At 45.5% G+C, this 26,935-nt stretch overlaps 1 protein-coding gene across 13 annotated transcripts in view; it reads left to right on the top strand.

Annotated features, from left to right (window-relative positions):
- The window catches only part of LOC110495683 (phospholipid-transporting ATPase IH), a 67,649-nt gene that overhangs the window by 32,588 nt on the left and 8,126 nt on the right, over positions 1-26,935 (top strand). For 7 of the 13 annotated variants that reach the window (XM_090207917.1, XM_036952046.2, XM_090207915.1 and 4 more), the window contains exons 6-25: positions 251-354; positions 469-519; positions 637-701; positions 1,385-1,466; positions 2,880-3,030; positions 3,515-3,712; positions 3,790-3,963; positions 5,388-5,554; positions 6,594-6,665; positions 6,783-6,856; positions 7,206-7,309; positions 11,147-11,328; positions 16,891-17,142; positions 17,352-17,529; positions 19,620-19,722; positions 19,901-20,046; positions 20,123-20,182; positions 20,348-20,475; positions 23,995-24,130; positions 26,526-26,549. In XM_090207917.1, the coding sequence (XP_090064043.1) occupies positions 251-354; positions 469-519; positions 637-701; positions 1,385-1,466; positions 2,880-3,030; positions 3,515-3,712; positions 3,790-3,963; positions 5,388-5,554; positions 6,594-6,665; positions 6,783-6,856; positions 7,206-7,309; positions 11,147-11,328; positions 16,891-17,142; positions 17,352-17,529; positions 19,620-19,722; positions 19,901-20,046; positions 20,123-20,182; positions 20,348-20,475; positions 23,995-24,130; positions 26,526-26,549 (2,451 nt within the window). Of the gene's footprint in view, positions 1-250; positions 355-468; positions 520-636; positions 702-1,384; positions 1,467-2,879; positions 3,031-3,514; positions 3,713-3,789; positions 3,964-5,387; positions 5,555-6,593; positions 6,666-6,782; positions 6,857-7,205; positions 7,310-11,146; positions 11,329-16,890; positions 17,143-17,351; positions 17,530-19,619; positions 19,723-19,900; positions 20,047-20,122; positions 20,183-20,347; positions 20,476-22,729; positions 22,884-23,994; positions 24,131-26,525; positions 26,550-26,935 lie in introns of those variants that run through there. The other 6 variants (XM_090207918.1, XM_036952044.2, XM_090207916.1 and 3 more) reach the window with 2 other exon arrangements.

Below are 26,935 nucleotides of genomic sequence, written 5' to 3' on the forward strand. Positions count from 1 at the left end.
GATAAAGAAAGAATGGGATAGAGTTGAGGGAGAACAGAAGAGTGAAAGAGAGAGAGAGCGTGGGAGACGGGGGACAGAGGAGAAAGAGTGAGTGAGAGAGAGGGTATGAGTGTGTATGTGAGGGATATAGAGAGATGGAGCGAAATGGAGAGAGAGAGTTTGTTTTTTGTTTCATTAGAGGGGTAATGTGAGATGCGCTGTGTTCTTGATCTCGCTGTGACTCTCTCCATCCCTCCATCCCTCCACAAAGACCTACTATGCTGTGCAGGACACTAAGGCCTTCATCACAGAGGAGGATTTCGATACTCTACAGGCTTCTATTGAATGTGAACAACCACAACCAGACCTCTACAGGTGAGTGACAACCCTGCACACAACACTGCATCCAGACAATCAGTACAGGTTGTATAGAGAAAAACAACGCAAAACACACCAACTCACACATGCATTCCCTCTCTCCTTGGACAGATTCGTGGGCCGAATCAATATTTATTCAGACAGAAACGAGCCCATCGCGAGGTAAATCCATACCCAGGAAATTGACTCCAAATTCAGGAAGTCATTGCTCGTGTGTTTGCACAAAAACATTTTTTGAAGTGTATCCTAACAAAGAAGTGTATTCTGTGTTTGCTTCAGGCCTTTGGGATCTGAGAACCTACTTCTCAGAGGGGCGACACTGAAAAACACACAGCACATATATGGTAAGACACTACACTGGGTGACCTTGTAATGACATCACTAATAGAATCTAAAGACACTACACTGGGTGACCTTGTAATGACATCATTAATATAATCTAAAGACACTACACTGGGTGACCTTGTAATGACATCACTAATAGAATCTAAAGACGCTACACTGGGTGACCTTGTAATGACATCACTAATAGAATTTAAAGACACTACACTGGGTGACCTTGTAATGACATCACTTATAGAATCTAAAATAGATTCATATTTTTCATTCATATAATGGGTTTGGAATGTTTAGAGGTTCCTTTCCAAATGTTTAAGTTCCTGTGTTCACACGGTGGGTTGTATATTGAGACCAGCTGCTGAGGCCTGTACAGACCTGTATGAGTGAGAATATTGCTAACTGTCAAGCAGGAATGCAGTCATTACACTGCATGAGATGACATGACTGCAAGCCAAGTCTTATTATGAAATCAGATGAGTGTGATGGGAGTTGATTTCACAGATAATTGTAGGACACCATGACAGTATTCAGTACTGACAGAGACCTGACTTGTCAGATCTGACTGATATTATTGTCATCAGGGCTGCATCTCAATATTACAGTGTCGTTCCCTTTCCTAGTCTCTTTCCTTCATCTTCACAGATGTGAAATGTCTCCCCAAGTTGACCCTCTGATTTGTGTCTCCTAGCTGTTGCCATCTACACTGGTATGGAGACCAAGATGGCGCTCAACTACCAGTCCAAGTCCCAGAAACGCTCTGCAGTGGAGAAGTAAGGCCCACCAACATGGTTGTGTTTTCCACTTTATGATGCGTGTTTACCATGTTTCCAGACAGGTTCACTTAACGTTGATTGCCATCTAATTGCATCATATCCATTTCCCCATAAAGACCCATTCAGACCGTCCACCCTTCCTGAAGACATTCTTATGTAATTTCCTCTGCATCTGTCTCCCCTCCTCTCTGTCATCCCTCCTCTCTGTCATCCCTCCTCTCTGTCATCCCTCCTCTGTCTCCCCTCCTCTCTGTCTCCCCTCCTCTCTGTCTCCCCTCCTCTCTGTCATCCCTCCTCTCTGTCTCCCCTCCTCTCTGTCTTCCCCTCTCTGTCGGTTTCCCCTCTCTGTCTCCCCCCTTTCTATCCCCCCCTCTCTGTCTCTCCCCGTCTCCGTCTCCCCTCCTCTCTGTCTCCCCTCCTCTCTGTCTCCCCTCCTTTCTGTCTCCCCTCCTCTCTCTGTCTCTCCCCCCTCTCTGTCTCCCCCCTCTCTGTCTCCCCCCTCTCTGTTGGTTTCCCCTCTCTGTGTCCCCCATTTCTGTCTCTCCTCCCCTCTCTGTCTCCCCCCTCTCTGTCTCCCCCCTCGCTGTCTCCCCCTCTCTGTCTCCCCCCTCTCTATCTCCCCCCTCTCTATCTCCTCCCTCTCTGTCTCCTCCCTCTCTGTCTCCCCCCTCTCTGTCCCCCCCTCTCTGTCCCCCCCCCCGCTCTGTCTCTCCCCCCTCTCTGTCTCTCCCCCCTCTCTGTCTCTCCCCCCTCTCTGTCTTCCCCTCTCTGTCGCCCCCCTCTCTGTCGCCCCCCTCTCTGTCTCTCCCCCCTCTCTGTCGCTCCCCCTTTCTATCTCCTCCCTCTCTGTCTCCCCCCTCTCTGTCTCTCCCCCCTCTCTGTCTCTCCCCCACTCTCTGTCTCTCCCCCCTCTGTCTCCCCCTCTCTGTCTCTCCCCCCTCTCTGTCTCTCCTCCCCTCTCTGTTGCCCCCCTCTCTGTCTCTCCCCCCTCTCTCTCTCCCCCCTCTCTGTCTCTCCCCCCTCTCTGTCTCTCCCCCCTCTCTGTCTTCCCCTCTCTGTCGCCCCCCTCTCTGTCTCTCCCCCCTCTCTGTCGCTCCCCCTTTCTATCTCCTCCCTCTCTGTCTCCCCCCTCTCTGTCTCTCCCCCCTCTCTGTCTCTCCCCCACTCTCTGTCTCTCCCCCCTCTGTCTCCCCCTCTCTGTCTCTCCCCCCCTCTCTGTCTCTCCTCCCCTCTCTGTTGCCCCTCCTTTCTATCTCCCCCTCTCTGTCTATCCCCCCCTCTCTGTCTCTCCCCCCCTCTCTATCTCCTCCCTCTCTGTCTCCCCCCTCTCTGTCTCCCCCCTCTCTGTCTCCCCCCCTTTCTATCTCCCCCCTCTCTGTCTCTCCCCCCCTCTCTGTCTCCCCCCTCCAGGTCAATGAATGCGTATCTGATAGTGTACCTGTGCATCCTGATCAGCAAGGCTCTGATCAACACAGTGCTGAAGTATGTGTGGCAGGCTGACCCGGACAAAGACGAGCCCTTCTACAACCAGAAGACTGACACAGAGAGGCAACGCCATATAGTAGGTTATAAAACTACAATCATTTTTATGCAATAGCTGATGTTTTTTTCACCTCTCACTTTCCCTTTCTCTCTCTCTCCCTGTCACCTCTGACTGTCCCTCCTCCCCCCTCTCCCTCCTCATACCTCCCTCCCTCCCTCCTCTCTCTCTCCCTGTCACCTCTGACTGTCCCTCCTCCCCCCTCTCCCTCCTCATACCTCCCTCCCTCCTCTCTCTCTCCCTGTCACCTCTGACTGTCCCTCCTCATACCTCCCTCCCTCCCTCCTCTCTCTCTCCCTGTCACCTCTGACTGTCTCTCCTCCCCCCTCTCCCTCCTCATACCTCCCTCCCTCCTCTCTCTCTCCCTGTCACCTCTGACTGTCCATCCTCCCCCCTCTCCCTCCTCATACCTCCCTCCCTCCCTCCTCTCTCTCTCTCCCTGTCACCTCTGACTGTCCCTCCTCCCCCCTCTCTTTCCTCATACCTCCCTCCTCTCTCTCTCCAGTTGATCCGGGCGTTCACAGACTTCCTGGCCTTCATGGTGTTGTTTAATTACATCATCCCTGTGTCCATGTACGTTACCGTGGAGATGCAGAAGTTCCTGGGGTCCTACTTCATCATGTGGGATGATGAGATGTTTGACGAGGAACTGGGAGAGAGGGCTCAGGTTAACACATCTGACCTCAATGAAGAACTGGGACAGGTAGGCTATACACACAGTACACACAGTACACACACACACACACACTCACCACTCTTACCTGAATGTGTGTTTTCCAGGTGGAGTACGTGTTTACAGACAAGACAGGCACCCTGACAGAGAACAACATGGAGTTTATAGAGTGCTGTGTGGACGGCTATGTTTACGTTCCTGATGCCATCTGTAATGGACAGGTCATGCCAGGGGCAACCAGCATGGACATGATCGACTCCTCACCTGGACCAGGGGGCAAGGTGAGACAGAGAGCCTCACTGTCACTTGATGGACTGTACGAATATGTACAGGACAAGTTACCCCTCCCTAACCACTGATGCAGGGTCAGACATTGTTTCATTCCCCAATGAAGACCAGCTGGATACTAACAGTCTTTACCTGGATGTCCTGGGTGAACCGTAACCCTATGAAGACCAGCTGGATACTAACAGTCTTTACCTGGATGTCCTGGGTGAACCCTAACCCTATGAAGACCAGCTGGATACTAACAGTCTTTACCTGGATGTCCTGGGTGAACCGTAACCCTATGAAGACCAGCTGGATACTAACAGTCTTTACCTGGATGTCCTGGGTGAACCCTAACCCTATGAAGACCAGCTGGATACTAACAGTCTTTACCTGGATGTCCTGGGTGAACCCTAACCCTATGAAGACCAGCTGGATACTAACAGTCTTTACCTGGATGTCCTGGGTGAACCGTAACCCTATGAAGACCAGCTGGATACTAACAGTCTTTACCTGGATGTCCTGGGTGAACCCTAACCCTATGAAGACCAGCTGGATACTAACAGTCTTTACCTGGATGTCCTGGGTGAACCCTAACCCTATGAAGACCAGCTGGATACTAACAGTCTTTACCTGGATGTCCTGGGTGAACCGTAACCCTATGAAGACCAGCTGGATACTAACAGTCTTTACCTGGATGTCCTGGGTGAACCGTAACCCTATGAAGACCAGCTGGATACTAACAGTCTTTACCTGGATGTCCTGGGTGAACCGTAACCCTATGAAGACCAGCTGGATACTAACAGTCTTTACCTGGATGTCCTGGGTGAACCGTAACCCTATGAAGACCAGCTGGATACTAACAGTCTTTACCTGGATGTCCTGGGTGAACCGTAACCCTATGAAGACCAGCTGGATACTAACAGTCTTTACCTGGATGTCCTGGGTGAACCGTAACCCTATGAAGACCAGCTGGATACTAACAGTCTTTACCTGGATGTCCTGGGTGAACCGTAACCCTATGAAGACCAGCTGGATACTAACAGTCTTTACCTGGATGTCCTGGGTGAACCCTAAACTCAGAGTGACACTGATACCTTCTCTAAGGATGACACATTCATCCACCCAGGGATCCAGTGACACAAACACACACACACACACACACACACACACACACACACACACACACACACACACACACACACTGCTGTGTGCCAGGACTAGAGAGGGCCGCTTCACTCCAGTGACCAGCCTGTGCCATTCCTTTGTCTTCTGTGTGTCTGTGTGTGTCTGTGTGTTCAAGGACTAAGAAGCATGACCTTCAGGACCTTCCAAATGATGACCTTCCAAATGATGTATTCAGACGTGTATGTTTCCTGTATTTATGTGTTGATACGTGTGTGTGTGTGTGACGTGTTCTCTGTGCTTGGCTTGTCAGGAGTCTGAGGAGTTGTTCTTCCGGGCGTTGTGTCTGTGCCACACGGTACAGGTGAAGGAGGAGGAGACAGTGGATGGCATCAAGATGGGTATCCACCAGAACAAGGCCACCTCCTTCTACATATCATCCTCTCCTGACGAGGTGGCACTGGTGGAGGGCATGAAGAGGTGACTGGCTTGACACTCACTCAGTCACCCAATCACACTCACTCACTCACTCACTCACTCACTCACTCACTCACTCACTCACTCACTCACTCACTCTACCACTCTACCACTCTATCACTCACTCACTCACTCACTCACTCACTCACTCACTCTACCACTCTACCACTCTATAACTCACTCACTCTATCACTCTACCACTATCATTCACTCACTCACTCTATCACTCACTCTACCACTCTATCACTCACTCTACCACTCTACCACTCACTCACTCACTCACTCACTCACTCAATCACTCTACCACTCTATCACTCACTCAATCACCCAATCATTCTCACTCATTCACTCACTCACCCATTCAATCACTCAATCACCCTCTCAATCACTCACCCTCTCAATCACTCACCCACTCAATCACTCACTCACCCACTCAATCACTCACTCACCCACTCAATCACTCACTCACCCACTCAATCACTCACTCACCCACTTAATCACTCACTCACTCAATCACTGTCGCTCAATCACTCATGCACACACACACACACACACACACACACACACACACACACACACACACACACACACACACACACACACACACACACACACACACACACACACACACACACAAAGGCAGAACGTCTTTCCTCCTCCCAGCCATTTGAAATGAACTAGATAGATAGGAAATATACAGTGTATTTGGAAAGTATTCAGACCCCTTCCCCTTTTTCCACATTTTGTTATGTTACAGCCTTATTCTAAAATTGATTAAATAATAGTTTTCCTCATCAATCTACACACAAAACCCCATAATGACGAAGCGAAAACTGTTTTTTTATTATAAATAAAAAACAAAAATACCTTATTTACATAAATGTAATCCATTTTAGAATAAGGCTGTATGTAACGTAACAAAATATGGAAAAAGTCAAGGTGTCTGAATACTTTCCCGAACGCACTGTATAGCCATACATTTAACTGCAGTTTAACCTGCTCCCCTATTCTGACAGTAATGGTACATTCCTCTTTCCCCCAGGCTTGGCTTCACCTATCTGCGGCTGAAGGACAGTCACATGGAGATTCTTAATAGGGAGGATGAGGTCGAGAGGTCAGTGTGTGTCCATTACTCCAGCCAAGGCCTGTGGGCATCAGTTTATCTTTGTGTGTGTGTGTGTGTGTGGTCAGTAACCCAACCTCTTTCTCCCTTTCTCTCTCTTGCATCCAGGTTTGAGCTGCTGGAGGTATTGACCTTTGACTCTGTGAGAAGGAGAATGAGTGTTATCGTCAGGTCCACCACAGGTGCTGTACTATAGTACAATTACTACCATTATAATACTAGAACACAGAAACTAGATGTATCTGTATGGTAGCGGCTGGTGCTTTTTCTAGATGAAAGCAGTCATTACTACGGCAGCCCAGTCATTATTGTCTGTCTGTCTGTCTGTCTGTCTGTCTGTCTGTCTGTCTGTACATAGAGAGGGCCATATGTGTGCTAGGAGCTCAAGCAGAAGGCAGAAGGCATACTAATGACGGTAGAGTCAGTCTCACTGAGGAAAATCTCTAGTGTTGTCTGCCCTCACTGCTGCAAACCAATGATGCTTCTCTCTGCTAATGAGGAACCTGTTTTTAACTGTGTGGTTGTCCACAGGGGAGTACTACCTGTTCTGTAAAGGGGCCGACTCCTCCATCTTCCCCAGGGTGATCTCTGGCAAGGTGGAGCAGGTCAAAGCCAGAGTGGAGCACAACGCTGTGGTAAGGACACACACACATACAGCCACTATCAGACACTAGAGGCCATTGTCCTAAAGTAGCTCCAAAATCAGACTTTCAGAGTTTTTTTGTTTTGTTGTTGAATTTTTCCCCCTTTTTCGTGGTATCCAATTGTTGTAGTAGCTACTATCTTGTCTCATCGCTACAACTCCCGTACGGGCTCGGGAGAGACGAAGGTTGAAAGTCATGCGTCCTCCGATACACAACCCAACCAGCCGCACTGCTTCTTAACACAGCGCGCCTCCAACCCGGAAGCCAGCCGCACCAATGTGTCGGAGGATACACCGTGTACCTGGCAACCTTTGGTTAGCGCGCACTGCGCCCGGCCCGCCACAGGAGTCGCTGGTGCGCGATGAGACAAGGACATCCCTACCGACCAAGCCCTCCCTAACCCGGACGACGCTAGGCCAATTGTGCGTCGCCCCACGGACCTCCCGGTCGGTTACGACAGAGCCTGGGCTTTTACCTGGATGTCCTGGGTGAACCGTAACCCTATGAAGACCAGCTGGATACTAACAGTCTTTACCTGGATGTCCTGGGTGAACCGTAACCCTATGAAGACCAGCTGGATACTAACAGTCTTTACCTGGATGTCCTGGGTGAACCCTAACCCTATGAAGACCAGCTGGATACTAACAGTCTTTACCTGGATGTCCTGGGTGAACCCTAACCCTATGAAGACCAGCTGGATACTAACAGTCTTTACCTGGATGTCCTGGGTGAACCCTAACCCTATGAAGACCAGCTGGATACTAACAGTCTTTACCTGGATGTCCTGGGTGAACCCTAACCCTATGAAGACCAGCTGGATACTAACAGTCTTTACCTGGATGTCCTGGGTGAACCCTAACCCTATGAAGACCAGCTGGATACTAACAGTCTTTACCTGGATGTCCTGGGTGAACCCTAACCCTATGAAGACCAGCTGGATCAAGACCAAGCCGACCAAGCCCTCCCTAACCCGGACGACGCTAGGCCAATTGTGCGTCGCTCCACGGACCTCCCGGTCGCGGCCGGTTACGACAAAGCCTGGGCGCGAACCCAGGGACTCTGATGGCACAGCTGGCGCTGCAGTACAGCGCCCTTAACCACTGTGCCACCCGGGAGGCCCTGACTTTCAGAGTTTCTGACCTCAAATGCATTTTGACTTTGCTTGAGGTGTATATTGTCATATGGATGTATGGTGGACCCTGCTAAATGCTAACTGATTCTTGTATCCTTTAGTGGTAGTGTCCTTACTTAAGATGTTGGCCACCAAAAGTTCCAAGTTGTATATGGAATGTAACTGAGATGGTGATTGACTGTCATTATGTAGTGTTTGGTGCCAACGTGGAGGTAGTCTACTGATCCCTGTGTGTCTGTGGCTCTGGCCCAATCTCTCCAACGCCACACTGACAGAAACAGGACAGGCTGGTTGCCAAGGATGACATAATTGTGGATGCAGTTTTGGGTTGCCGTTGGCAGCGGTGCCGACCCGTTTCTGTTGACTGTCAGGGAGAATGTGTTTCTCAGGTTACGTTACAATGGGATGGCCAGCGGTGATGCTGGTGTGAACCAGACTGGCGCTGAGAGAATGTCAGAACTGAGGTCTCACTGTTTGTGTGCGTGTTTGTTTGTGTGTGTGTGTGTATTTGCTTATGTGAAAGGTCAAGGTCATAACTCTACTGCCGCAGACTAAACTGGTATGTAAACTCTGCCCAGTGGGACATCCCTCGATGCCAGTCTGTGCAAACTGCAGCTTTTTGTAACCCACTGCTCTGTCAGTGATGTCATTGAGCTAAATGACTACCGCCCCGTAGCACTCACTTCCCTCATCATGAAGTGCTTTGAGAGACTAGTCAAGGACCATATCACCTCCACCCTACCTGACACCCTAGACCCACTCCAATTTGCTTACCGCCCAAATAGGTCCACAGACGACGCAATTGCAACCACACTGCACACTGCCCTAACCCATCTGGACAAGAGGAATACCTATGTGAGAATGCTGTTCATCGACTACAGCTCAGCATTTAACACAATAGTACCCTCCAAACTCATCACCAAGCTCGAGACCCTGGGTCTCGACCCCGCCCTGTGCAACTGGGTACTGGACTTCCTGACGGGCCGCCCCCAGATGGTGAGGGTAGGTAACAACAACTCTCTGTTCACCCACGACTGCGTGGCCATGCACGCCTCCAACTCAATCATCAAGTTTGCGGACAACACTACAGTGGTAGACTTGATTACCAACAACGACGAGATGGCCTACAGGGAGGAGGTGAGGGCCCTCGGAGTGTGGTGTCAGGAAAATAACCTCACACTCAACGTCAACAAAACAAAGGAGATGATTGTGGACTTCAGGAAACAGCAGAGGGAGCACCCCCCTATCCACATCGACGGGACAGTAGTGGAGAGGGTAGTAAGTTTTAAGTTCCTCGGCGTACACCCTAGGGACAAACTGAATTGGTCCACCCACACAGACAGCGTTGTGAAGAAGGCGCAGCAGCGCCTCTTCAACCTCAGGAGGCTGAAGAAATTTGGCTTGTCACCAAAAGCATTCACAAACTTCTACAGATGCACAATCGAGAGCATCCTGTCGGGCTGTATCACCGCCTGGTACGGCAAGTGCTCCGCCCACACATAAAGATCATCAAGGACAACAACCACCCGAGCCACTGCCTGTTCACCCCGCTATCATCCAGAAGGCGAGGTCAGTACAGGTGCATCAAAGCAGGGACCGAGAGACTGAAAAACAGCTTCTATCTCAAGGCCATCAGACTGTTAAACAGCCACCACTAACATTGAGTGGCTGCTGCCAACACACTGACTCAACTCCAGCCACTTTAATAATGGAAATTGATGTAAAAATATATCACTAGCCACTTTAAACAATGCTACTTAATATAATGTTTACATACCCTACATTACTCATCTCATATGTACATGTATATACCGTACTCTATATCATCTACAGCATCTTTATGTAATACATGTATCACTAGTGTCACGTTCTGACCTTAGTTCCTTTGTTATGTCTTTGTTTTAGTATGGTCAGGGCGGGAGTTGGGTGGGTTGTCTATGTTCCATTTTCTATGTTGTGTTTTTGCGTTTGGCCTGGTATGGTTCTCAGAGGCAGGTGTCGTTAGTTGTCTCTGATTGAGAATCATACTTAGGTAGCCTTTTCCCACTTGTGTTTCGTGGGTGTTTATTTTCTGTCTTTGTGTATGTCACCAGACAGGACTGTTTCGGTTCGTATCATTCTCGTTGTTATTTTTGTTTTAGTGTTCTGAGTTTAATAAATATCGTCATGAACACGTACCATGCTGCGCTTTGGTCCGATCCTTGCGACTCCTCGTCAGAAGAAGAGGACGAGCGTTACAACTAGCCACTTTAAACTATGCCACTTTGTTTACATACCCTACATTACTCATCTCATATGTATATACTGTACTCGATACCATCTACTGCATCTTGCCTATGCCGTTCTGTACCATCACTCATTCATATATCTTTATGTACATATTCTTTATCCCTTTACACTTGTGTGTATAAGGTAGTAGTTTTGGAGTTGTTAGGTTAGATTACTCGTTGGTTATTACTGCATTGTCGGAACTAGAAGCACAAGCATTTCGCTACACACGCATTAACATCTGTTAACCATGTGTATGTGACAAATACATTTAATTTGATTTGACTGTTTTTAACGAGAAAAAAGAACAGAACAGTGGAATAATTGTTATTATCGGATTGTCTACTGCAACATCAGTGTCCAGTAATCATATCAAAGCATAACATAATTATCTCTCTCTCTCTCTATTTCTCTCTCTCTCTCTTCAGGAGGGCCTACGGACACTGTGCGTGGCGTACAGGAAGTTGAGCGTGGCTCAGTACGAGGAGACGTGTCACCTGCTGAACAGTGCCAAGCTGGCCCTGCAGGACCGAGACAGGAAGCTGGCCGAGGCCTATGACCTCATTGAGAAGGACTTCGTACTGCTGGGGGCCACCGCCGTGGAGGACAGGTAACGTTCTGGAACCACAGCAGCGTAGAATCATACAATCTACATTGTCTTTTCTACCCAATTCTATTTATATATTCATGGGGCCACCGCTGTCGAGGACAGGTACCGATCTAGAATCACAACGTAGAATCAGAACCACCGTCTTGTGGATTTTAGATCTATTGCTTCTACTAATTCTATTTCTATATTCTGGACAGAATAATTATATTAAGGGCAACTCTCTTTAGAGCTAACAATGTATGGGGCTAGAGAGACAGAGTAGATTAGCAACTGTAGAATTATTTTATTGCTGCTCTTTAATTACTTGTTACTTTTACCTCTTATTCTTTTCCATATTTTTCGAAACTGCACTGTTGGTTAGGGGCATTTCACTGTTGTAATCGGCGCATGTGACTAATACAATTTTGATTTGATTCAACTGAAAGTCAACCTCACTCTCAACCTCACTCTCCAAGCCCTAGTTTGCATAGTTAATTAATGACAATCGGACTCACTGACCCGAACTAATCACATTGTTGAACTATAGACCTGACCATTCCTGTAATGATGGCACGTGTTCTTTCCCAAAGCAGCCAGTGAACCAGTAATATTAGTTAGCTGCAGTCTCAGGCTTAACCTCAACATTAACCTCCACATGAACAGTAGCTTCAGTAATCAATCAGTCCATATGTTGTGTGTGTCAGTCCCCAGTGCAGCCAGCTAATGAGCAGATAACCACATTAGAGTTCCACTGTTATTGATCTCTGCCAGACATCCATAGCAGCTGATGAAGTGTGGTCTCTTGCTGCTCTTCTGTCTGTCAGCACAGACATCATGCTGAAGCACCAGAGGTTTTACTCTGCCCCATTAAATAGAGTCAGTCACAGCCCATCACTTTGTCTTTCTCTCACACACTTCTCTATCTGTCTATCTGTGTGTTAGTGAGTGGTGTTTTAGTCTCACCATCTTCCTTTACATCTGTCTTTGTGTGTGCATGTTGATGCGTGCACGTGTTTGTGTGTGTGTGCATGTTGATGCGTGCACGTGTGTGTGTGTGTGCATGCTGATGTGTGCATGTGTGTGTGTGTGCATGTTGATGCGTGCACGTGTGTGTCTTCCTGTTTTTCTGTCCGTTTGTTTTTCCGTCCGTCTGTGTGTTTGTCTGTGACTCCTGGGCTGTGGTAGTAATTAGCTGGTTGGCAGGCAGCAGCGGTGTAGGGAGCTGTGAATCCTAACTGCACTGCAGCTTCGTTATAGACTTCCCTGCTCGGTGACGTTGGACTGCTGCTGCAACAAACCAGCTCCCCAAACCCACTCCAGCTCAACACGCCAAAGGCAATTGACTGTGCCAGTGGAGGCTGCTAAGGGGAGGACGGCTCATAATATTGGCTCTAACGGAGAGAATGGAATGGCATCGAACACATGGAAACCACACATTTGGTACCATTCCACTGATTCCGCTCCAGCCATTACCACGAGCCTGTCCTCCCCAATTAAGGTGCCACCAGCCTCCTGTGTACAGTCGTGGCCAAAAGTGTTGAGAATGACACAAATATTAATTTTCACAAAGTTTGCTGCTTCAGTGTCTTTAGATATTTTTGTCAGATGTTACTATAGAATACTGAAGTATAATTACAAGCCTTTCATAGGTGTCAAAGGCTTTTATTGACAATTACATGAAGTTGATGCAAAGAGTCAATGTTTGCAGTGTTGACCCTTCTTTTCCAAGACCTCTGCAATCCACCCTGGCATGCTGTCAATTAACTTCTGGGCCACATCCTGATGGCAGCCCATTCTTGCATAATCAATGCTTGGAGTTTTTCAGAATTTGTGGGTTTTTGTTTGTCCACCAGCCTCTTGAGGATTGACCACAAGTTCTCAATGGGATTAAGGTCTGGGGAGTTTCCGGACCATGGACCCAAAATATCGATGTTTTGTTCCCCGAGCCACTTAGTTCTCACTTTTGCCTTATGGCACGGTGCTCCATCATGCTGGAAATGGCATTGTTCGTCACCAAACTGTTCCTGGATGGTTGGGAGAAGTTGCTCTCGGAGGATGTGTTGGTACCATTCTTTATTCATGTCTGTGTTCTTAGGCAAAATTGTGAGTGAGCCCACTCCCTTGGCTGAGAAGCAACCCCACACATGAATGGTCTCAGGATGCTTTACTGTTGACATGACACAGGACTGATGGTAGCTCTCACCTTGTCTTCTCCGGACAAGCTTTTTTCGGGATGCCCCAAACAATCGGAAAGGGGATTCAGAGGAAATGACTTTACCCCAGTCCTCAGCAGTCCAATCCCTGTACCTTTTGCAGAATAACAGTATTTTTCCTGGAGAGAAGTGGCTTCTTTGCTGCCCTTCTTGACACCAGGCCATCCTCCAAAAGACTTCGCCTCACTGTACGTGCAGATGCACTCACACCTGCCTGCTGCCATTCCTGAGTAAGCTCTGTACTGATGGTGCCCCGATCCCGCAGCTGAATCAACTTTAGGAGACGGTCCTGGCGCTTGCTGGACTTTCTTGGGCTCCCTGAAGCCTTCTGCACAACAATTGAACCGCTCTCCTTGAAGTTCTTGATGATTCGATAAATGGTTGATTTAGGTGCAATCTTACTGGCAGCACTATCCTTGCCTGTGAAGCCCTTTTTGTGCAAAGCAATGATGACGGCACATGTTTCCTTCCAGGTAACCATGGTTGACAGAGGAAGAACAATGATTCCAAGCACCACCCTCCTTCTGAAGCATCCAGTCTGTTATTCGAACTCAATTAGCATGACAGAGTGATCTCCAGCCGTGTCCTCGTCAACACTCACACCTGTGTTAACGAGAGAATCACTGACATGATGTCAGGTGGTCCTTTTGTGGCCGGGCTGAAATGCAGTGAAAATGTTTTTGGGGGATTCATTTCATTTGCATGGCAAAGAGGGACTTTGCAATTAATTGCAATTCATCTGATCACTCTTCATAACATTCTGGAGTATATGCAAATTACCATCATGTAAACTGAGGCAGCAGACTTTGTGAAAATTAATATTTGTGTCATTCTCAAAACTTTTGGCCACGACTGTACTGTACTTAACTACATTTAGATAGTGAGTGATACTTTTACAGTGTAAAACAGAACTACACTATGTTTTGACAACGGTGTCTTACTGGATATAGTTGGTGTAGGACTTGTATTCTAAACTGTTTGTGTCTGCACCATTCCATTCTACTTGTATTCTAAACTGTTTGTGTCTGCACCATTCCATTCTACTTGTATTCTAAACTGTTTGTGTCTGCACCATTCCATTCTACTTGTATTCTAAACTATTTGTGTCTGCACCATTCCATTCTACTTGTATTCTAAACTGTTTGTGTCTGCACCATTCCATTCTACTTGTATTCTAAACCTGAACAACAACCTGCTCTGTATGGATGTGGTAGAATTAGAGATTGAGAAAAATTATTGAAAGATTGACAGAATGCAGCATTCAGTCTGATGACCATGTACCGCGTTGCTCCATTGACTGCTGATGACCATGTACAGCGTTGTTCCATTGACTGCTGATGACCATGTACAGCATTGCTCCATTGACTGCTGATGACCATGTACAGCGTTGCTCCATTGACTGCTGATGACCATGTACAGCGTTGCTCCATTGACTGCTGATGACCATGTACAGCGTTGTTCCATTGACTGCTGATGACCATGTACAGCGTTGCCCCGTTGACTGCTGATGACCATGTACAGCGTTGTTCCATTGACTGCTGATGACCATGTACAGCGTTGCTCCATTGACTGCTGATGACCATGTACAGCGTTGCTCCATTGACTGCTGATGACCATGTACAGCGTTGTTCCATTGACTGCTGATGACCATGTACAGCATTGTTCCATTGACTGCTGATGACCATGTACAGCGTTGTTCCATTGACTGCTGATGACCATGTACAGCATTGCTCCATTGACTGCTGATGACCATGTACAGCATTGCTCCATTGACTGCTGATGACCATGTACAGCATTGCTCCATTGACTGCTGATGACCATGTACAGCATTGCTCCATTGACTGCTGATGACCATGTACAGCATTGTTCCATTGACTGCTGATGACCATGTACAGCATTGTTCCATTGACTGCTGATGACCATGTACAGCGTTGTTCCATTGACTGCTGATGACCATGTACAGCATTGCTCCATTGACTGCTGATGACCATGTACAGCGTTGCCCCATTGACTGCTGATGACCATGTACAGCATTGTTCCATTGACTGCTGATGACCATGTACAGCGTTGTTCCATTGACTGCTGATGACCATGTACAGCATTGCTCCATTGACTGCTGATGACCATGTACAGCGTTGTTCCATTGACTGCTGATGACCATGTACAGCGTTGCCCCATTGACTGCTGATGACCATGTACAGCGTTGCTCCATTGACTGCTGATGACCATGTACAGCGTTGTTCCATTGACTGCTGATGACCATGTACAGCGTTGTTCCATTGACTGCTGATGACCATGTACAGCGTTGCTCCATTGACTGCTGATGACCATGTACAGCATTGTTCCATTGACTGCTGATGACCATGTACAGCGTTGTTCCATTGACTGCTGATGACCATGTACAGCGTTGTTCCATTGACTGCTGATGACCATGTACAGCGTTGCTCCATTGACTGCTGATGACCATGTACAGCATTGTTCCATTGACTGCTGATGACCATGTACAGCATTGTTCCATTGACTGCTGATGACCATGTACAGCGTTGTTCCATTGACTGCTGATGACCATGTACAGCGTTGTTCCATTGACTGCTGATGACCATGTACAGCATTGTTCCATTGACTGCTGATGACCATGTACAGCGTTGCTCCATTGACTGCTGATGACCATGTACAGCGTTGTTCCATTGACTGCTGATGACCATGTACAGCATTGTTCCATTGACTGCTGATGACCATGTACAGCGTTGTTCCATTGACTGCTGATGACCATGTACAGCATTGCTCCATTGACTGCTGATGACCATGTACAGCATTGTTCCATTGACTGCTGATGACCATGTACAGCGTTGTTCCATTGACTGCTGATGACCATGTACAGCGTTGTTCCATTGACTGCTGATGACCATGTACAGCATTGCTCCATTGACTGCTGATGACCATGTACAGCATTGTTCCATTGACTGCTGATGACCATGTACAGCGTTGTTCCATTGACTGCTGATGACCATGTACAGCATTGTTCCATTGACTGCTGATGACCATGTACAGCGTTGTTCCATTGACTGCTGATGACCATGTACAGCATTGCTCCATTGACTGCTGATGACCATGTACAGCGTTGCCCCATTGACTGCTGATGACCATGTACAGCATTGTTCCATTGACTGCTGATGACCATGTACAGCGTTGTTCCATTGACTGCTGATGACCATGTACAGCATTGTTCCATTGACTGCTGATGACCATGTACAGCGTTGTTCCATTGACTGCTGATGACCATGTACAGCGTTGCTCCATTGACTGCTGATGACCATGTACAGCTTTGCTCCATTGACTGCTGCCTGACTTTATGTTGCCTGTTCTCCAGGCTCCAGGACAAGGCAGCAGACACCATCGAGTCTCTCCAGAAGGCTGGGATGAAGGTGTGGGTGCTGACCGGAGACAAGATGGAGACGGCGGCGGCTACTTGTTACGCTAGCAAGCTGTTCCGCCGCTCCACACAGATACTGGAGCTGACCACCAAACGCACCGAGGAACAGAGTCTACATGACGTTCTGTTTGACCTGAGTAAAACTGTACTCAGACAGCATGGTAGCATGACCAGAGACACCTTCTCAGGGTGGGTGCCGGGATCCCAACACACACACACACACACACACACACACGTTTAGGTTAAGGGTTACGGTTAAGGTTCACTTTTGGGCTTAGAGTTAGAGTTAAGTTTAGGGTTAGGAGTTAGGGAAAATAGGATTTTGAATGGTTATAAATTGTGTCCCCCCACAAGGTTAGTTAAAGACTGTGTGTGTATCTCTGTGTGTGTGTCCCCAGTCTGTCTGCTGACTGTGTGGACTACGGTCTGATCATCGACGGGGCCACGCTGTCTGCGGTGCTGAAGCCCAGTCAGGAGGACTCCAGTCAGGGGAACTACAAGGAGATCTTCCTGGAGATCTGTAGGAACTGCAGCGCTGTGCTCTGCTGCCGCATGGCTCCCCTCCAGAAAGCACAGGTAGCCTAACGGGCCGAGTTATTTCAAACGACACGTTTCCACACCTATTTCTGACCAACATGACTTTGGTGTCATGTGATCCGTCACGGCTAGATTAAGTGAAGGAAGCACTGACACAGTCTGATGGAGTGTTGAGCTGGTTGATGTTTTACCTCTCTACTGGACTCCACTACCTCCCCCCCTCCCCACACCTCTGTTCTCTGGTCACCAATTAGTGCCACTCCAGACTGTTGCCCTTCTCGCTCTCTCTCCACTCTATTTCTCTCCGACCCATTATCTTTCTGTCTCCCTCTCTTCTCTCTCTCTCTCTTTCTCTCACATTAGACCCCACCTGTCATAGCAGATGTTATTTGGGACTGAGGAGTTACAGTATATTATATTCAGCTCTGTCTGACATGGCTGTCACTATCTCATACTGAGGAGTTCTATTGAGCTCTGTCTGATATGACTGTCTCTATCTTTACTGAGGAGTTATATTGAGCTCTGTCTGAAATGACTGTCTCTATCTTTACTGCGGAGTTATATTGAGCTCTGTCTGACTGTCACTATCTCTTACTGAGGAGTTATATTGAGCTCTGTCTGATATGACTGTCTCTATCTTTACTGAGGAGTTCAATTGAGCTCTGTCTGATATGACTGTCTCTATCTTTACTGAGGAGTTATATTGAGCTCTGTCTGAAATGACTGTCTCTATCTTTACTGAGGAGTTATATTGAGCTCTGTCTGACTGTCACTATCTCTTACTGAGGAGTTATATTGAGCTCTGTCTGATATGACTGTCTCTATCTTTACTGAGGAGTTCTATTGAGCTCTCGCTCATATGACTGTCTCCATCTTTACTGAGGAGTTCTATTGAGCTCTCTCTCATATGACTGTCTCCATCTTTACTGAGGAGTTCTATTGAGCTCTGTCTGATATGACTGTCACTATCTCTTACGGAGGAGTTCTATTGAGCTCTCTCTCATATGACTGTCTCCATCTTTACTGAGGAGTTCTATTGAGCTCTCTCTCATATGACTGTCTCCATCTTTACTGAGGAGTTCTATTGAGCTCTCTCTCATATGACTGTCTCCATCTTTACTGAGGAGTTTTATTGAGCTCTGTCTGATATGACTGTCACTATCTCTTACGGAGGAGTTCTATTGAGCTCTCTCTCATATGACTGTCTCCATCTTTACTGAGGAGTTCTATTGAGCTCTCTCTCATATGACTGTCTCCATCTTTACTGAGGAGTTCTATTGAGCTCTGTCTGATATGACTGTCACTATCTCTTACGGAGGAGTTCTATTGAGCTCTGTCTGATATGACTGTCACTATCTCTTACGGAGGAGTTATATTGAGCTCTGTCTGAAATGACTGTCACTATCTCTTACAGAGGAGTTCTATTGAGCTCTGTCTGATATGACTGTCACTATCTCTTACGGAGGAGTTATATTGAGCTCTGTCTGAAATGACTGTCAATATCTCTTACTGAGGAGTTCTATTGAGCTCTCTCTCATATGACTGTCTCCATCTTTACTGAGGAGTTTTATTGAGCTCTGTCTGATATGACTGTCTCTATCTTTACTGAGGAGTTCTATTGAGCTCTGTCTGACTGTCACTATCTCTTACTGAGGAGTTCTATTGAGCTCTGTCTGATATGACTGTCACTATCTCTTACAGAGGAGTTCTATTGAGCTCTGTCTGATATGACTGTCACTATCTCTTACTGAGGAGTTCTATTGAGCTCTGTCTGATATGACTGTCACTATCTCTTACAGAGAAGTTCTATTGAGCTCTGTCTGATATGACTGTCACTATCTCTTTCTGCACAATAACACCCTTCCTTCTAGTTCTCCTCCACTGTGCTAGGAGGCCGAGGAATATGGGCTGTGATGTAATATGTACTGACATTCACATAGGAAGTCTTACTACTACAAGTATCCTCTCTGTCACGTTAATATACAGTGGTTAGGTTCATATAACAATGTCTGTAGGTTTAGTTCTAACTCTCTTTACAAAGATGGTATGGTATTAGACATATCTTCTTTAATTAATTATAGATTTTAAAAAACGGTTATCTCACTGATCCTGAAACGTTGTGTTGCCAGATTGTGAAGCTGATCAAATCGTCTCCAGAACACCCCATCACGCTAGCCATTGGAGACGGGGCTAATGATGTTAGCATGATCCTGGAGGCTCACGTGGGCATCGGTTAGTATTACCCTGTTCACTGTAAATGGACCTCTTTTCAATAAAGTTATTTGAATTTGAATACGATTTAGATTGGTTGATTTTATATATATATTTGAATGTAGTTTTATATATTTTTATTAATGTATATGACTCGCATAACAAATGGTAAAAGCGCTCAGTCATGTCCTCCCCTAAGGCATCATGGGTAAAGAGGGTCGCCAGGCAGCGCGGAACAGCGACTATGCCATCCCGAAGTTCAAACACCTGAAGAAGATGCTGCTGGTTCACGGACACTACTACTACATCCGCATCTCAGAGCTTGTCCAGTACTTCTTCTACAAAGTGAGTGTTTCCTCACTAAATGTAACTTAGGACTACTGATGATTAAGCATTAAAACATCATTTTATTTTTCCTCAGAATGTCGCCTTCATCTTCCCTCAGTTCCTCTACCAGTTCTTCTGTGGCTTCTCCCAACAGGTACATAAATGATGTTCCCCAAAATGTTTGTACTTTAAACCATGACTTTGTGGAGAAGTTTGAATTGTTTTTCTCTGGTTAAGAATGCATGACAAATGAGTAAGATATAAATATTGTTTTAAATGACTGATCTTGGTTGTTCTCTACCATCCTGTCTCTCTCCAGCCGCTGTATGACACAGCCTATCTGACACTGTACAATATCAGCTTTACCTCTCTACCCATCCTGCTCTTCAGCCTCATCGAGCAGCACATCAACATGGACATCCTCAAGAAAGACCCCTCCCTCTACAGGTACACTACATGACCAAAGTTTGTGGACACCTGCTCGTCGAACATCTCACTCCAAAATCAAGGGCATTAATAGGGAGTTGGTCCCCCCTTTTGTTGCTATAACAGCCTCCACTCTACTGGGAAGACTTTCCACTAGATGTTGGAACAGGGACTTGCTTATTTTCTGCCAGAAGAGCATTAGTGAGGTCGGGCACTGATGTTGGGCGATTAAGCTGGCTTACAGTTGGCGTTCCAATTCATCCCAAAAGTGTTTGATGGGGTTGAGGTCAGGGCTCTGTGCAGGCCAGTCAAGTTCTTCCACACCGATCTCGACAAACCATTTCTGTTTGAACCTCGCTATGTGCACAGGGGCATTGTCATGCTGAAACAGGAAAGGGCCTTCTCCAAACTGTTGCCACAAAGTTGGAAGCACAGAATCATCTAGAATGTCATTGTATGCTGTAGTGTTAAGATATCCCTTCACTGGATCTAAGGGGCCTAGCCCGAACCATGAAAAACAGCCCCAGACCATTATTCCTCCACAAAACTTTACAGTTGTCACTATCCATTGGGGCAGGCAGCGTTATCCTGGCATCCTCCAAACCCAGATTCATCCGTCGGACTGCCAGATGGTGAAGCGTGATTCATCACTATAGAGAACGTGTTTCCACTGCTCCAGAGTCCAATGACGGCGAGCTTTATATCACTCCAGCCGATGCTTGGTAATCGGTGATGTCAGCTGTAATACTGCAGATTGTAGCTTTTATCAATGAAATTGTCTGCATCATTTCAAATCCCCCATATATATTTTTGTATACATATTTTTCCAAATATATTTCCTTTATTATTTTCCTCTAACCCTACCACCCCTCCCCTAATTGGAGTAAACTAATGGACAACAACACTTAGGCTTCTACTTCCAGCTTATACATACTATATCAATTATACAGACACAATGTATTTTACATTAGTTATATTTAGTTTGTTTTTAATCCCATCCTTCAGCAGAAGGACAGTTTTATTGCTTCTTTAATCAAAACAACAGTTTTCAGCTGTGCTAACATAATTGCAAAAGGAGTTTCTAATGATCAATTAGCCTTTAAAATGATAAACTTGGATTAGCTAACACAACGTGCCATTGGAACACAGGGGTGATGGTTGCTGATAATGGGCCTCTGTACGCCTCGGTAGATATTCTATTAACAATCGGCCGTTACCAGCTACTATAGTCATTTACAACATTAACAAATTCTGCACTGCATTTCTGAACAATTTGATGTTATTTTAATGGACAAAAAAGTGCTTTTCTTTCAAAAACAAGACATTTCTAAGTGGCCCTAAACATTTGAACGGTAGTGTACTCCTGTTTACACCTGTCAGCAACAGGTGTGGCTGAAATAGCTGAATCCATTCATTTGAAGTTGTGTCCACATACTTTTGTATATATAGTGTAGGCGCTACCCACCAACTGCCTGTCCCAGCATGCAATAGTGTGATGTGCTACATTTCTGTAGACTGGTAGAAAATCTCACATTGGGAATGTTCCTCTGTTGATACTAAGCAGATAATTATAAAATCTTATCAACTCTTGGCAAACTGTGACTGCCATCTCTCTCCTCATATGAACTCTGTTACTAAACAACAGCCACATTCTCAAGATGTTGTAAGACGTTACAAGGTAATAATAGAATCACGTAGACACACTTGTTTGTGAATCCATATATACAGTGTAAAGCTCACATTGTTCAGTGGTGTTGCCAGTAAATGCTTGATGTTTTTGTTTGCTTTTCCTCTCTCTGCCTGGTGACAATCAATAGTCAATTTTCCTGCTAGCTACCTATGGGTAATTGTGTGGAAAATTTAGACTAACAATGCAGCAGGCAGAAAGGCATCTGACTGGTGTCAGGTCATTCCTCCATGCCTGGATTTGTCAGCTAACTGTTAAATCAATGCTGCCTTGCTCACAGTTGTGGTGGAGGAATGCTGTTTTAGCTCTGGAGACTAATAGAAAGTGTAATTGCTGTTAGCTTGGAATTCTTCTGGTTAAAGGGACAATTCACCCCAAAATCGAAATGTGTCAGACATTAGTATGAATTGAAAGGAATCTACAAATGAATGGGAAAACATAACCATCTAATTAAATCCCCAAATACATGGTATATAGACTAATGTAATGCAAGCATTATGCTCAGGTGTCTGGTCATCAGGACATAATTCAGAACTCCCTCCTATATTTACTGTATATAATGTGTACTGTAATGTTTCCTCTCTACAGGGACATAGCTAAGAACTCCCTCCTATATTTACTGTGTATCATTGTTAGGAATTTTATGAATAATGACTAAACAATATTTACATTTAAATAGAACTATAACTAATTAAACTCTACCCTGTTTTACAATATCTGATTAATAATGTTAGTTCCTAAGAAAGAGGTTATGTAGCATGGATAAGGCGTAATTGGAAATGATAACCATTGTGGGAGAAGGAATGTATGTGTGTGTCTAAAGTAAGCAAAGAGGGTAATTAACCTATGTTTGAACCGACTCAGCTATAACTCTGTGGCGATCAAATAAGACAGCGAGAGCCCCTCCAGGTTTTCCTTATCTGGAACTGTCTGCTAAAGTGATAATAAACTATGGAGAGACTTCAGGAGTTAATCCAGATATAGTGTGTCAGGTATGTGCACTAGTGAGTTGGAATAAACTTTTGAACCTGCTTTGTCCTGGTCGAGAGGAGGCGATACATTTTATAACCTATGACGTCATATTTGATATATAAACTGTTGTACAGGGTTCTATGAGCAGCGCTCTCGAGAATAAATGCTATTGGCTAATTTTGGTAGACTGGTCTCTGTCTATTTTATGCAAATAAGGATCTTACAAATTCTTCGAAACAGTGATTTTAATTGAATTGGTTAATGAACACATATAGGAATTGTAAAATTCCTTTGACAATAATGTGTACTGTAATGTTTCCTCTCTACAGGGACATAGCTCAGAACTCCCTCCTATAATTACTGTATATAATGTGTACTGTAATGTTTCCTCTCTACAGGGACATAGCTCAGAACTCTCTCCTATATTTACTGTATATAATGTGTACTGTAATGTTTCCTCTCTACAGGGACATAGCTCAGAACTCCCTCCTATAATTACTGTATATAATGTGTACTGTAATATTTCCTCTCTACAGGGACATAGCTCAGAACTCTCTCCTATATTTACTGTATATAATGTGTACTGTAATGTTTCCTCTCTACAGGGACATAGCTCAGAACTCTCTCCTATATTTACTGTATATAATGTGTACTGTAATGTTTCCTCTCTACAGGGACATAGCTCAGAACTCTCTCCTATATTTACTGTATATAATGTGTACTGTAATGTTTCCTCTCTACAGGGACATAGCTCAGAACTCTCTCCTATATTTACTGTATATAATGTGTACTGTAATGTTTCCTCTCTACAGGGACATAGCTCAGAACTCCCTCCTATATTTACTGTATATAATGTGTACTGTAATGTTTCCTCTCTACAGGGACATAGCTAAGAACTCTCTCCTGCGTTGGCCCATTTTCATCTACTGGACCTTCCTGGGGGTGTTCGACGCCGTCGTCTTCTTCTTTGGTTCTTACTTCCTGTTCAACAACAGCACCTTCACCAGCAACGGACAGGTAGAGACACCGTCGCCGTGGCTACTGTAGTACTGCGTTAAAGAGTACAGTGCCTTGCGAAAGTATTCGGCCCCCTTGAACTTTGCGACATTTCAGGCTTCAAACATAAAGATCTAAAAGTGTATTTTTTGTGAAGAATCAACAACAAGTAGGACACAATCATGAAGTGGAACGACATTTATTGGATATTTCAAACTTTTTTAACAAATCAAAAACTGAAAAATTGGGCGTGCAAAATTATTCAGCCCCCTTAAGTTAATACTTTGTAGCGCCACCTTTTGCTGCGATTACAGCTGTAAGTCGCTTGGGATATGTCTCTATCAGTTTTGCACATCGAGAGACTGACATTTTCAGTCATTCCTCCTTGCAAAACAGCTCGAGCTCAGTGAGGTTGGATGGAGAGCATTTGTGAACAGCAGTTTTCAGTTCTTTCCACAGATTCTCGATTGGATTCAGGTCTGGACTTTGACTTGGCCATTCTAACACCTGGATATGTTTATTTTTGAACCATCCCATTGTAGATGTTGCTTTATGTTTTGGATCATTGTCTTGTTGGAAGACAAATCTCCGTCCCAGTCTCAGGTCTTTTGCAGACTCCATCAGGTTTTCTTCCAGAATGGTCCTGTATTTGGCTCCATCCATCTTCCCATCAATTTTAACCATCTTCCCTGTCCCTGCTGAAGAAAAGCAGGCCCAAACCATGATGCTGCCAGTACCATGTTTGACAGTGGGGATGGTGTGTTTAGGGTGATGAGCTGTGTTGCTTTTACGCCAAACATAACGTCTTGCATTGTTGCCAAAAAGTTCAATTTTGTTTCATCTGACCAGAGCACCTTCTTCCACATGTTTGGTGTGTCTCCCAGGTGGCTTGTGGCAAATTTTAAACAACACTTTTTTATGGATATCTTTAAATAATGGCTTTCTTCTTGCCACTCTTCCATAAAGGCCATATTTGTGCAATATACGACTGATTGTTGTCCTATGGACAGAGTCTCCCACCTCAGCTGTAGATCTCTGCAGTTCATCCAGAGTGATCATGGGCCTCTTGGCTGCATCTCTGATCAGTCTTCTCCTTGTATGAGCTGAAAGTTTAGAGGGACGGCCAGGTCTTGGTAGATTTGCAGTGGTCTGATATTCCTTCCATTTCAATATTATCGCTTGCACAGTGCTCCTTGGGATGTTTAAAGCTTGGGAAATCTTTTTGTATCCAAATCCGGCTTTAAACTTCTTCACAACAGTATCTCGGACCTGCCTGGTGTGTTCCTTGTTCTTCATGATGCTCTCTGCGCTTTTAACGGACCTCTGAGACTATCACAGTGCAGGTGCATTTATACGGAGACTTGATTACACACAGGTGGATTGTATTTATCATCATTAGTCATTTAGGTCAACATTGGATCATTCAGAGATCCTCACTGAACTTCTGGAGAGAGTTTGCTGCACTGAAAGTAAAGGGGCTGAATAATTTTGCACGCCCAATTTTTCAGTTTTTGATTTGTTAAAAAAGTTTGAAATATCCAATAAATGTCGTTCCACTTCATGATTGTGTCCCACTTGTTGTTGATTCTTCACAAAAAAATACAGTTTTATATCTTTATGTTTGAAGCCTGAAATGTGTCAAAAGGTCGCAAAGTTCAAGGGGGCCGAATACTTTCGCAAGGCACTGTATATGTTGGTGTGAAGTTATAAAAGGATCGTCTGATCATACTGCACTTCTCCAAGCCCATGTCAAGTGTTTATGTTCCTGCCGTGAAGGAGTGTCCAGGGATTGTGATGTGGAGTGGCTGATTGTGACTGTGGGTTTTGAGTGAGTTCACTGGTCACACACAGGTTGGATCGACGCTGTTTCCAAGGTTTGTCAACGTGGAAAACATAATTGTCACCAATGTACATACTTTTCATCAAGTTTTGACCCCGCTTTTACCCACAATTCAACATGGACCTTTGAGTTCATTTGACATTGAATTCATGTTAGTGAACAACATTCTAAAACTTCAGTCAGAACAGCTGTCGTCTGTGGAAGGTGTGGTGATTTTAGGTAAATGGATGACATAAGATCTCCTGGCCTGCAGATTCACCTGTGATCCTTTGCATAAAACCATGACCGGATCTCCCATTCATATCTATGAAAGGAAAGCATGTTGAGTCTGCAGACATCTTTCTCTGTGCTGTTTCTCCTTTTATATCTCTTCCTTTATATCACTTAACCTGTTGGATTGCTTTGATTTGCCTGTTTTTGCTTTATTTCCTTTGAATATCAGATGTTTTAGTTTTCTGGCTTCCAGTTCTTTCTTTTATTTTCTTCCTCTTCTTCTTCCTCCTCTTCTTCTTCCTCCTCTTCTTCTCCTCTTACCTTTATGTTGCTTGTTCTTTATGCTTCTCGTTCTCTCCTCAGCTAATGACAACCAACACACAGATGGTAAGCCTGTCCCTATCTGTCTGTCACCCTGGTTTAGTTTTAGTTGGACTGTCCCCCCCCCCACCCCCCACTGCCCGTCACATTGCGTAACCAAACCGCCCGTCATCATCTCATCCAATAGGTATCCCCTCATATCCAACCCCTACTGCCTGTATAGGCCAATGAGCTGTAGGTATATCAGTGTAGTAATAGTAAACCCATACTCCAACTCCACTCTTGTCTCGTTGTGTAGTTGCCGTAGTCCAGACTTCCTCATGTTGTTTGTGTGTCCGGTACAACAGTGGTTTCTGCTAGTAGACATCCACCATGGTGGGTGGTAGGGAACGGCTCATATTGAGTCTTTAGGTCAGGGTTTTGTTTCCGCCCAGCTTTAACACACCTGTTGT

Source organism: Oncorhynchus mykiss, chromosome 18, assembly GCF_057628025.1.
Source record: "Oncorhynchus mykiss isolate SJ-2025 chromosome 18, ASM5762802v1, whole genome shotgun sequence".
In the NCBI taxonomy this organism is placed as follows: Eukaryota; Metazoa; Chordata; class Actinopteri; order Salmoniformes; family Salmonidae; genus Oncorhynchus; species Oncorhynchus mykiss.